Here is a 12,553-nt window from a genome sequence, read left to right as displayed (position 1 = left end):
GATACCCCCCCCCCCCTCCCAATTTTCTATCTAACTAAGCAGACTTAGTTCAAATTTATATTAAAATATTGTTTCCAGGGCCAAAAGTAAATTAAGAAAGACCTAAAGAAAATTGTTTAAAGGGAGTGACCGGCTATGTAAGGTAGTAGAACTGAGTATGCAGTGTTATGCAAAACTTCTTTCGGATTCATTTGAGCGCAAATTCGACGTTCAAAACTCCTACTTTGGGGGTAGATACGTTTTCAGAATTAGTTTTTTTTAAATTATTAAATAACGACAAAGAAAAATAAATTAAAAATCTAATTGGATGGTTAGTTACATATTTCTCAAAAGAAATTTGTCAAAAAATCAATGCTAAAATCGATTATTTCGTTTTCATTATTAAATTGAATTTCTAATTTTCTTTGAATTTATTCGCAGATTACTTAAAATTCTTCAAGAAAATCTACAGAATATGTTTGTGAATAATGAGAACTAGAATAATGAGAAAATAGAAACTAATAATTGAACAAGATTACTTATTCTCGATGATAAGATAAATTTTCATTTTCTCAACATGTTCCTATACATGACGTCTATAGTTTATTGTAGAACTTTTTTACATTTTATGTCGTCGTTATTTAATAATTAAAAAATTTAATTCTGAAAACGTATCCACCCCCACAGTAGGAAAAACTCCTACGTCGAATTTGCGCTCAAACTCAGGATTTACAGATCTTTAAAAAGTTTCATATGTCTCAAATGAATCCGAAAGAAGCTTTCCACAACACTGTATACTCAGTTCAACTACCTTACATAGCCGGTCACTCCCTTTAAGGGGGAAAAAGATATTATTTGTAGCATAAACATATAGTTATATACGAGTATGCAGTGCTTAGGATCCATTTAATTTTGATGCGGATTCGGATCCGGATCCGTACTGGAAAAAAATGGATCCGGATCCAGGTCATTTCTTTAAGACTTACTGAAATTTTTTTTATCAAAGTAGAATTTTCAAATTTGTTGTCTAATTTTTATGTTAAAATTTATGAAACATCCAGAAATCAGGAAATTTTAATAATCTCTCTTTTTCACTGGTTCAGTTAAGAGTAAAAATGTTTTATTTTGCGGTTTTTGGTTGATATATTGCCCCTTGAATCCGGATCCGTGGAGCCGCATATTTTTGCGGATCCGGATCCAGTAAGCCATAATCTTGCGGATCCAACGGAAACTATGCACTGCGAGTATGTATATGAACTCGAAGCTTGTTATACTACAACCCCTGTTTAAATGGAGACTGAAGGTGTCCAATCGTATAATTACTTACTTGTGAAGAATAAAGATTGGAGGAGGAGGAGAGGATGGTTCTGGAAGAATAGGAACAAGTTCACCTTCAAGAACGTATTCCGTTGACCTAGTGCTTACCACCTGAGCTGAAACCTAAAAAATAGAAACCTGAACACAGGAACGGAGCTATTTTAATATTCTTTGTTCCTAATCATGTTCATCATACAATTACAGGGTGGCAAAACCTTTTTGGAAAAAATCCTTACAAAAATCCGTACATTTTCAGAAGAAATCCGTACAATCCGTACAATTTTCGAAAAAAAATCCGTACAATCAGTACAATTTTCCAAAAAAATCCCTGCAATACGTACATTTCAGAAAAATAAAACCATTTAAATGATATCAGGACTTACCGGAAAAACATATATGGAGAAACTGATTGAGTTGAAGTTGCTTTCACTTGAAGAAAGACGTGCGCGGGCCGACATGATTCAGACATTTAAAATAATTCATGGATTCTGTGATGTCAACCCTAATACATGGTTTAGAAAGATCAACCACAACAGAGTAACAAGAATGGCTAATGACCCTTTGAACTTGGAAATACAAAACTCCAGAACCAGTATCAGGAACAATTTCTTCAGCTTGAGAATTCCAAGAAAATGGAACTCTATCCCACAAGAAGTTAAACAGTCGACTACAGTAAATATCTTCAAGAGAAGCTATGACAAATTCAGACAGTATCTGTGAGATGCTGATACAAAGTCTATCAGAACCATCATCAGCAACTCCAAGTCTTCAAAGACATCCTCATTATAACTCTACATGGGTTCCTGAGGATTATTCAACAATAAACAATAAAACTACTGTAGGTATTTTAATGCTTGGATGAGAACCCGGAAATAATGAAGAAATAAGATCAACTGAAGAAACTCAACTGAAACTCAATTTTAAAATCCATTTATCTTTACAACCTGAAAACCTTTGGTTTTTAAAACGAAGCCTAATTAATCTGGCAGAATTCCCAGCTTATAATAACAAAAGTCTACCACATAAGGTTGCAAAGATATAAAACTTAAACATTACTATTTAACACTAGAGAGCTGGAGAACTAGAGAACTTGAGAGCTAGAGAACAAGAGAACAAAGGAACTTAGAACTTAGAACTAGAGAAATAGATAACTAGAGAACTAGAGAAATAGAGAGCTTGAGAGCTAGAGAACTAGAGAACTAGAGAGCTAGATAACTAGATAACTAGATAACTAGATAACTAGATAACTAGAGAACTAGAGAGCTAGAGAACTAGAGAACTAGAGACCTAGAGAACTAGAGAACTAGAGAACTAAAGAACTAAAGAACTAGAGAACTAGAGAACTAGATAACTAGAGAACTAGAGAACCAGAGAACAAGAGAACAATAGAACCGAACCAGAGAACCAGAGAACTAGAAAACTAGAGAACAAGAGAACCAGAGAACTATAAAACTAGGGAACTAGATAATAGAAAACTAGAGAACTAGAGAACTAGAGAACTAGAGAGCTAGAGAACCAGAGAACTAGAAAACTAGAAAACTAGAGAACTAGAGAACTAGATAATAGAGAACAAGAGAACTAGAGAACTAGAGAACTAGATAATAGAGAACAAGAGAACTAGAGAACCAGAGAACTAGAGAACTAATGAACTAGATAATAGAGAACTAGAGAACTAGAAAACTAGAGAAACAGTGAATCATAGAACCAGAGAACCAGAGAACTAGATAACTAGATAATAGAGAACTAGAGATCCAGAGATCCAGAGAACCAGAGAACCAGAGAACCAGAGAACCAGAGAACCAGAGAGCTAGAGAACTAAAGAGCGTTGATTCTAATTTTTAAAACTGTTTAGATCGGTGTGTAGGCCATTTAACAACCAAATAATTAAGTTATAATTAGAAAGAGTGGAGTGTAGATTTAGGATCTAATATAATTAAAAATAGCGTGGTACAGGGGTTGCACACTCAATTAAAAGAAAGTTAATATTAAACTAAAAATGAAAAGATTTACAGATAAACGGAAGAAACCTGATAAAGAGACAGATAGATAGACAGATAAATAGACAGACAGATAGATAGATAGACAGAGAAACAGAGACACATACACATATAGATAAACAGAGAGACAGGTAGGATATATAAACAGATAGATAAAAAGATAGACAAACTGACATGCAGATAGATATACAGATGGATAGACAGATAGCTATACATATAGCTAGATGTATAACTAGTTAAACTAACTTCATTTTGACGAGATTTTTTTTTGAAATTTTCATGAAAAATTTGCTGAAATGAGTGAAAATTAAAAAAAACCGGTGTATTTCCAGGATAAAAATCCGTACAATTTGAAAAAAATCCGTACAATACGTACATTCCGTACAAGTTTAGGGTTACAAAATAAAAAATCCGTACATTTTGGCCACCCTGAAATTAGTAACTAGGTGTTAATCATTGAATTACATTTGTGCCTTTCTTCAGTTCCTTTCATCACCCCCCCCCCCCTTTTTACGTTTATCAAGTTTTGAAAGGAAATAAACTATAGATCAGATCCTAGACAAGGACGTATTTATTGTGGAATTAAAGAGGCAGACCGGCTATGTAAGGTAGTTAAACGAGTATGCAGTATTGTGGGCAAATTCTTCAGGATTCATTTGAGACATATAAAACGTTTCCACGATGTATTATTACTGAGTTTGAGCGCAAAGCCGACGTTCAAAGTCACGAATTTGGGTGGGTACGTTTTCAGAATCGGGGTTTTTTTAACTATTAAATAACGACCGAAAAATATAGTAAAAATTCTATTGCTAACTAATTAGAGGTTTAGGCACGTATTTCTCAGAAATTTGTCAATAAATCGAAGTTAGAATAAATTATTTCCTTTTTCATCATTATATTGAAATTCTTATTTTCTATGAATTTGTTCGCAAATTTCTCCAAATTCTTCAAATGTTGTCTTTTTAATAAAAATTCCAGAAAATCTGCAGAAAATCTGTGATTTAAGAGAGATTATAGAAACTAATAAAAGAATTACTTTTATTTTCTCAACCTGTTCCTAAACAACTTATTAGTTTGCTGTAGAATTTAGTTTACATTTTATGTCGCCGTTATTTCATAATAATAAAAAAACAATTCTGTATGCGAATCCACCCAAAAGTACGATTTTGAACTTCGACTTTGCGCTCAAACTCAGGATTGACAGATATTTAAAAAGTTTTATTTGAAAGAATTTGTCCACAACACTGCACACTTAGTTTCACTACCTAACATAAGATAAGATAGCCGGTCTGTCCCTTTAAATATTACCCTGCCAGTTATTCTACTGCTGATCCAGCGTTGATCTTGATCATACTTGTCAGGAACCGGTTTAGAGAAATCCATCAGGTTCCCCTCAACAACCAGCTTCCTTTGCTTTAGTCTGGGGATCCAGTTCACCAGGTACCTGGCTTCTCCCCGGGGCAGCTAGATTATTATTTATTATGGCAAAACTAAAACCAAATATGGGATTAGACATAGTGCCCATCAGCAAGGTATGTAGAAAGAAAATATAAGACAAACTAGCAATTAAACAACTACAGATAAAACAACTTCCACCATGCCAGGGTCCACATATATTGGTTCATTTCGTTTAATCAATAAATTGTCTGGAGTCTCAAACAAAAAAATTTAAAATTTAAAATTTAAAATTTAAAATTTAAAATTTAACAATAATTAACAGTGACAAACACTTTTTGGTTATGGGGTGTCTTGACAATTTTGTGAAAGTTAGAAACAGCACTTTAAATTTTAACTTTTAAATTTTAGCAATAATTAACAGTGACAAACACCTTTTGGTTATGGGGTGTCTTGACAATTTTTGTGAAAGTTAAGAAACAGCACGACGTGTTACTATACAAAAAGCTATGTGTATAAAGATAAACATTAAACATTTTCATCATTGATCAATGATTTAAGTGCAAATATCGTCCATAACCCCACCCCCCTCCCCGAAAATAATTCCTACTTTAGGCAATGACGGTACAGAAGCCTGAGGTTGTGCTGAAATTGTTTTGTTTTGCTCAGACTGATTGATCGGATTGATTCCGTTGATCTGATTGATCTGCTGTATACCATTGATCTTGTTTGTTGTTTGTTTCTTCCTATTCTGTATTTGAGGTAGCTGTGGAACCTTGAATCCTCTGGATGGAAATACTTCTCTGAAAAAGTATATTTTGTTACAAGGGTTTTGGTTTGAGAAAATAAATAATTTTGCAAGGAAAATAAGCATTTCAGAGCCACCATAAAATAACAGAAAATTCTCCAAGTCGCCAACTTCAAGAAAATAGAAGAAAAAAATTCAAATTGATTTTTTACATCTTTATCAACAACTAATCTTAATTCTAAAATCTAGTTCTCGTTCAAAATTAGTAGAAATATTTGCCCTTTTATCTTGTATTTTATATATTCAATACGTGTTTGTAAATCTTGACTGATGACCGATAAACTGAAAATTTAAACTTGGTTTGAGTTCCAACACCTTTTAATGTTCATTAAAATTGACTTGAATACCTGGATATAGCTGATGAGACAATGAGATCCTCTGGTTGGACAGTTTCTTTCTCCGGAATCCCAGTGAAGGCCAAGGTCTGAGATAACTCTTGTCTTTGTTTATTGTTGCTTGAATCTATAGATTCAGAGTTCACAGGCTTATTCTTTCTTCGGAGTTTAGTAGGAGACCTACTCTTTTCTTTAGAAGGAGAGTCCATTTCAGGTTGAGAAGGAGATCTAGTTTGAACAGGAGAGTCTCTCTGAGGTTTAGCAGGAGACTTACTATTTGCAGGGACATTAGAACTATTTCGAGGCTTGTCCAAAGATTTGCTTCGTCGAGTTGATTTGGATGGAGAACTTTTCTTCTCGTATCTCTTCTTAGGGCGGATAGTTGAAGTATTATCCGCCGCTGTTTTATCCGAGATAATTGGTTTGCATTTAGGAGGAGGCATTCCAAACCCTAGATCATTATCCGAGTTTCTGGGTTTCAAAATATTCTCCTCTCTCCAACCCTTCTCCAGGTTCGTTGCTGAGGATAAAGCCGAGTTACCCGCTTTCCTGAAATCATTATTCTTATGTGATCATTTTATCTTGAAGGGTCTGTAGTGTACTCTATGAATTTTATTTCAAAAGATCCTCCATTTTAGAGTGACATGTTCGATTCACAACAGCGGTACTCTTCAAACCATTGTCTGATCAAGGATGATATCCTTCTTATTCTTTTATGGATTTATGCAAGAGAGAAATAAAAAGAAATTCTCAAAATTCCACAAGTTTTCAGGTAGAAAAACTACTTTATCTTTCTCAATGTTACTCGGAAAGAAGTTTAAAGGGTAACATATTGAATCTGAAATCCATTTTTTAAATACGAGCCAGCAGTGACAAAAAAATTCAATGTTCTTACTGTATTAGTGCATTATGCATATTTTTTATATGTATTTGTTCAGAAATCAAACTCAGTATACCTTCGGACAATAGTTTTAGAGTGAGCTTTGATAGATCTTGAAATTATATTGAATAGTTAATTATTTATTTATATTCCAATTCTAGAAATTAAAAAATAAACACTGGTTAAGGGTTAATGATTTATAGAGAATTTATTAACTATAAGACCCATTTATACCTCTGTACTCGAGCAGCTTTGATAGCTGCTGGAGTTGGATCAAATGTTGGAGTATAGTCTTCGCTCTCACTCCCCAGGGAGAAAACCTTCTCCAGTCTAACAACAGGTTGGAGAGCCTACACAACATATATAAACATTCTCCAGTCTACCAACATGTTGAAGAACCTACACAACACATATAAACCTTCTCCAGTCTACCAACATGTTGAAGAGCCTACACAACATATATAAACCTTCTCCAGTCGACCAACATGTTGAAGAACCTACACAACATATAAACATCCTTCTCCAGTCTACCAACATGTTGAAGAGCCTACACAATATATATAAACCTTCTCCAGTCGACCAACATGTTGAAGAACCTACACAACATATATAAACCTTTTCCAATCTACCAAAAGGCTGGAGTACCTAAACAGCATGCATAAGCCTTCTCCAGTCACTAAACATGCAGGAGTATATATTACATGTAATTTCCTAACCTACTAAGCAGTTGGTAATTTGAGGAATTTGGCACATATCTTAAGTCACTGAGGAGCGAAAAATGTAATATTCTTTATTTTTGCTTCAACTCTTTGTTTTAGCCGGCTGTAGAATATAAACATACATTTTATTAACATCTATTTTTTACCAAAAAAATCCTTCTTTCAAAGATTAAACTTGAAATTTTTACCTTTCGTCTGATGGGAGAGGTTGGACGGACCGGAGTAAAGTCAATTCTTGTAGATTCCTATAGATAATTTTAAAGTGATTAATCTTTAAAACAAGTGATTAATCTTCAAAACAAAGCTTTCAATCCAAGAACAATTTCAAAAATGCATAAACTTGCGAATGCAAATTACAATATAAGTCAATTAAAATTTGTGGGGAAAATAAATTTTTAACAAATGCAGTTAAATAAAAATAAGCCTGGAAATGAGTTAAGACAGACAGGCTGGTGAGCGGGGGCTCAACGATTGCAAAAAAAGAAAATATTTTAAACAAAATTAGATTTCTAGAGGGGAAAACAGAAAATTGGGATAAAAAACCCGAGTCAAACAAATTAGATTAGTAATATACCTGATCGAGTGTTATATTTGAAAAATTTTCTTTCCCTACATCTCCAAGATCCTGAACTTGACCCTTCGTTGGACTGAAGTTCCGGTTTAAGGGGCTTACATGACGATTCGTTGGATTCAGAGCGTTAGGACTACTGTTCCTTACTCTGTTTGGACCAAACAAAGAATCATAGACGACTGGGCTAAAAATCAATACTTCTAATCATAAATTTGGCTTGTTTGTCTGTTGTGTGCAATTCATATTGTGAAATTATTCCCGGAAAAAATGTCGATTTTTTAAAATTTAAAAATCTATCACTGTTAACGGAAAAATCCGCAAAATTTGGAGTTTTACCATTACGAAGAATAAATGGCCGCAGCTTGAACAGGAATTATTTATGCTATAAGAGGGGTACGAAGCGCCCTTGAAGTCTAATTTCTCTTTTAATGTAACGATTAGAATTCACATTTAAGCTTTCGGTACACTGTTGATTCATTGAGAGCTTAAAACCAACTAAACCCAGTCAGTGCAAGAAAATAAAAGCAATAACTGTAGTTTAGACCGGTGAATATTTAAGTTGTTGTCTGAACTTGATGAGGTAATCACATCTAGATCTAATATCCACTCGGATTTGAAAGATAAATATTAAGGATCTAAAAAGAAGATTACATATGGAGCGTAAAATACATCATATTTAGGAATCTTAAAATAAATTGAGACAGAATTTTAAGTATTAATTTTCCTATTTCTTCGCATTCTTTCCAGTGATACATCACCCGAGATTCCAGTCGACTAAAAATAGAAATAAGTGCGACGGAAATATGAAAGAATTTAAACTCTTTCCTAGCCCCCACTTGGCCCACAAAATATCTTAGCTGTTTTATAGTATTAGTAACCAATATGTATTTTGTTCTGTGAACCAAAAATCAGATCTTTTAGTCGGACCAGATAACTGGTCACACTGAGCCAAAAAGTGACAAACTAGGAAGATTCGGGTAAATTTGCTGTAGCAAATTATAAAACTAACTATTATTTGTATCTTTAATTCTAAATGCAAACAAACACGATAAAACTAGAATGTGCATGATAAACATTTAGAACAGATTATTCATTATAGGAAGGGGATCTTTCTATCTGCGACTACAGAAACCACAAAACTACATTCTTGTTTCTATAAAATGAAAATTTAGAACCCTATCTACGAACTTACGTTACAATTTAACAATATAAAACAATTTTCTGTCTCAGTTTTAACAAATTTTGACAAAGTCCAACTATTAATCTTGAAAAAAGGGAAGCCAAGATAGTTTAAGGTTTTAATTAATAATTGCTGGTATATACCTAGAGAACGATTTATGGACCCCCCCCCCTCTCCTATCAATTTTGTACATGGATCTTATATGTTAGACATGGATATAACTGACCATGTGGCCGCAGCGCTCGGCCACCTNATTGGTCATGTGGCCGCAGCGCCCGGCCCCCTAGCCTGTCCAAGCTGCAGCGCTCGGCCCCTAGCCTGTCCTTGCAGCAGCGCTCGGCCCAGAAATTGTCTTAACCTAACCTAACCCTAAATATAAAACGTTATTTCGAATGAACGTTTATAGTGCGAATGTACGTTAGTCCGATCAATCATTATAGTGCAAACGATACGACACCCAAAATAAATCAAAAATCGTTTTTTTTTAAATAAGAGAGCTCCTCTTTCCCGTCTCTGTATTTTCATGATAAATTTCCCGGCTTCTAAGATATGGTCAATTCGCTCAATATGCCATTCTGATTGGTTGAATTTTATAAATTTTCAGAATACAAACACAAGATTATGTTAGATATCAGAAAACGAGATGGATCAAGCATTGATCTCGATATCCACAACTCTAAAGTTTTCAGCTCAGTAAGTTAAAGCGAGTGCAATTTTTAAATCAATCCTGCAATATCCAAGCTACTTTCACCAGTCTAATGTTCAGCTTAATACAGATAATCATTTCTCCTACAGTTACCTGCTTCATCTTCATAGTTGACAATAAGATCTTAGGTTAAACTTTTGGATCTTAAACCTACGTACAGACGCATTATTTCCCCCTCAAGTTCTCAACCGTTCAACCTTATATATAGACGTCGAATACCTAATTTGTACAAGGAATGGACAACTTTCCCCGATATCAGGCCTTAGTTAACACTGAATTTAAAAGAATTGTGCAATGGATTTTGCAAGTTCGATTGCCGAAATAAATATAAGCACTATTCCGTTCAAATGTCCGATCCTTTACCAAAAAAAATTTAAATAAACTAACTAACAGTTAATCTGCTGGAGCTTGAATTTCTAAGGCTGGTCAGTTTTTACAAAAAATTTAAATCACCTGGTTTTATGACCTATTTCATTATTTTCTTCAATTCTTCAAAAAAACTTTATTTTGTACCTCTTTTTTACTCTTCTGCCCTTAATGTAAATTAGGAATATTAAGTAAAGTTTTATTGTGATATCTTGATTTGTTTTCACTCTTCCAAATAAAATGCTGGATATATGTATCTATATATTTAGATGTATTGAATACTGGAACAGAACAGATTAAACCTGTATCTATATATTTAGATGTATGGAATACTGGAACTGATCAAAATAAACCTGTATTTATATATTTAGATGTATGGAATACTGGAACAGAACAGAATAAACCTGTATTTTTATATTTATATGTATTGAATACTGGAACAGAACAGAATAAACCTGTATCTATTTATTTAGATGTATGGAATACTGGAACAGAACAGAATAAACCTGTATTTATATATTTAGATGTATTGAATACTGGAACAGAACATAAACCTGAATCTATATATTTAGATGTATTGAATACTGGAACAGAACATAAACGTAAATCTATATATTTAGATGTATTGAATACTAGAAGAGACCAGATTAAACCTGTATTTATATATTTAGATGTATGGAATACTGGAACTGAACAGAATAAACCTGTATTTATATATTTAGATGTATGGAATACTGGAACAGAACATAAACGTAAATCTATATATTTAGATGTATTGAATACTAGAAGAGACCAGATTAAACCTGTATTTATATATTTAGATGTATGGAATACTGGAACTGAACAGAATAAACCTGTATTTATATATTTAGATGTATGGAATACTGGAACTGAACAGAATAAACCTGTATTTATATATTTAGATGTATGGAATACTGGAACAGAACAGATTAAACCTGTATTTATATATTTAGATGTATTTAATACTGGAACTGAACAGAATAAACCTGTATTTATATATTTAGATGTATTGAATACTGGAAACGAACAGAATAAACCTGTATTTATATATTTAGATATATGGAATACTGGAACTGAACAGAATAAACCTGTATTTATATATTTAGATGTATTGAATACTGGAACTGAACAGAATAAACCTGAATTTATATATTTAGATGTATTTAATACTGGAACTGAACAGAATAAACCTGTATTTATATATTTAGATGTATTTAATTCTGGAACTGAACAGAATAAACCTGTATTTATATATTTAGATGTATGGAATACTGGAACTGAACAGAATAAACCTGTATTTAACCCTGAACTTCACACTAAGCTGTTAGTAAAAGGTAAAGATGAAGATATTTGAACAGGTGATGAGAGTAAAATCAAATGTTTTAGAATAATTAGTGCAAAAAAAGAGATGCCACCGAGCAAAAGAGATTTATCAGACTGTACACGAAATTTACAGAAACAGTTACAGTAAGATATTTTTGCAATAAATGTGAATATATTGGAACCAGAGTGGATTGTCTAAAGAACCGTGTTAGAAATAAATAAACATGAAGGATTAAAATATACCTGTGATAAATGCGATTACTCTTCAACCCAAAAATGTTATCTGAAGAGGCCCATTCTTAGAATGCATAAAGACGTGAGTATATGCTTGTGATTAGTGTGACTACTTTGGAACTGTAGAGTGACGTAAACTGAACTCGGAAGAAAGTACATAGTATCTCTGTGAAAATGTAAGAACGTTGCAATTAGTAAGAAGATTCTCAAATGAGGCCTTATCAGAAATCCTTGTAATAAGCATTATTTTATACAGTGGGACCCATAAAACTTTGGATAGAAAGACGACTGTTAGACTAAATTTATGATTTTAAATGACATAATGAACATGAATTTCAGCAATTGTTTAGTTTACACATACACATTTCATTTATTTATTTGAATATTAGGATTAAAATCTATAAAACGTATGATACTTTAGGTTGTTTTAATGTCATAATTGCTATTCCACAGTTTTATGGGTCTCCTTGTAGATATTTCTTAAAAAATGTATTCCCACCTACTGTTAAAAAATATATATTTCCCCCCACATTATTATGAATTAGCTTGGGAACCCAGCGTTGCACTGGGGGGTCATAGTTAGTCCCACTAATTACCCGAGCTTTGTCGTAAATTACGATTTTAACTCTTTTCCCGATCCACTTAACTTCAATCACTAATCTAACATAAGAACATTCCCGCGGCTCTCCCAAGTTCACTCGTCTAAATTTGAGGCAAATCGG

At 33.2% G+C, this 12,553-nt stretch overlaps 1 protein-coding gene across 1 annotated transcript; it reads right to left on the bottom strand.

Annotated features, from left to right (window-relative positions):
* Window positions 1-1,287: 1,287 nt before the first annotated feature.
* On the bottom strand, window positions 1,288-8,806 carry LOC111704973 (neurofilament heavy polypeptide). Its single transcript, XM_023477381.1, has 8 exons — window positions 8,726-8,806; window positions 8,005-8,185; window positions 7,619-7,675; window positions 6,946-7,061; window positions 5,844-6,380; window positions 5,299-5,491; window positions 4,602-4,757; window positions 1,288-1,419 (listed from the first exon to the last, which is right to left on the bottom strand). Exons 1-8 carry the CDS (start codon window positions 8,737-8,739, stop codon window positions 1,303-1,305), a joined length of 1,371 nt encoding a protein of 456 aa, XP_023333149.1. The 5' UTR covers window positions 8,740-8,806; the 3' UTR covers window positions 1,288-1,302.
* Window positions 8,807-12,553: the final 3,747 nt, after the last annotated feature.

The sequence above is a fragment of the Eurytemora carolleeae genome, unplaced genomic scaffold, assembly GCF_000591075.1.
Source record: "Eurytemora carolleeae unplaced genomic scaffold, Eaff_2.0 scaffold646, whole genome shotgun sequence".
NCBI lineage: Eukaryota > Metazoa > Arthropoda > Copepoda > Calanoida > Temoridae > Eurytemora > Eurytemora carolleeae.
Note: the sequence above shows the minus strand (reverse complement) of the source record. Positions and strands in the feature narration are given on the sequence as shown.

Excerpts from the sequence above, each read along its gene's own strand:
- LOC111704973 (XM_023477381.1), bottom strand. Across the intron at positions 7,062-7,618 it reads CCTCTCCCATCAGACGAAAG|GCTCTCCAACCTGTTGTTAG; the intron begins GTAAAAATTTCA and ends TATGTTGTGTAG. Across the intron at positions 4,758-5,298 it reads CTGTACCGTCATTGCCTAAA|CTGCCCCGGGGAGAAGCCAG; the intron begins GTAGGAATTATT and ends ATAATAATCTAG.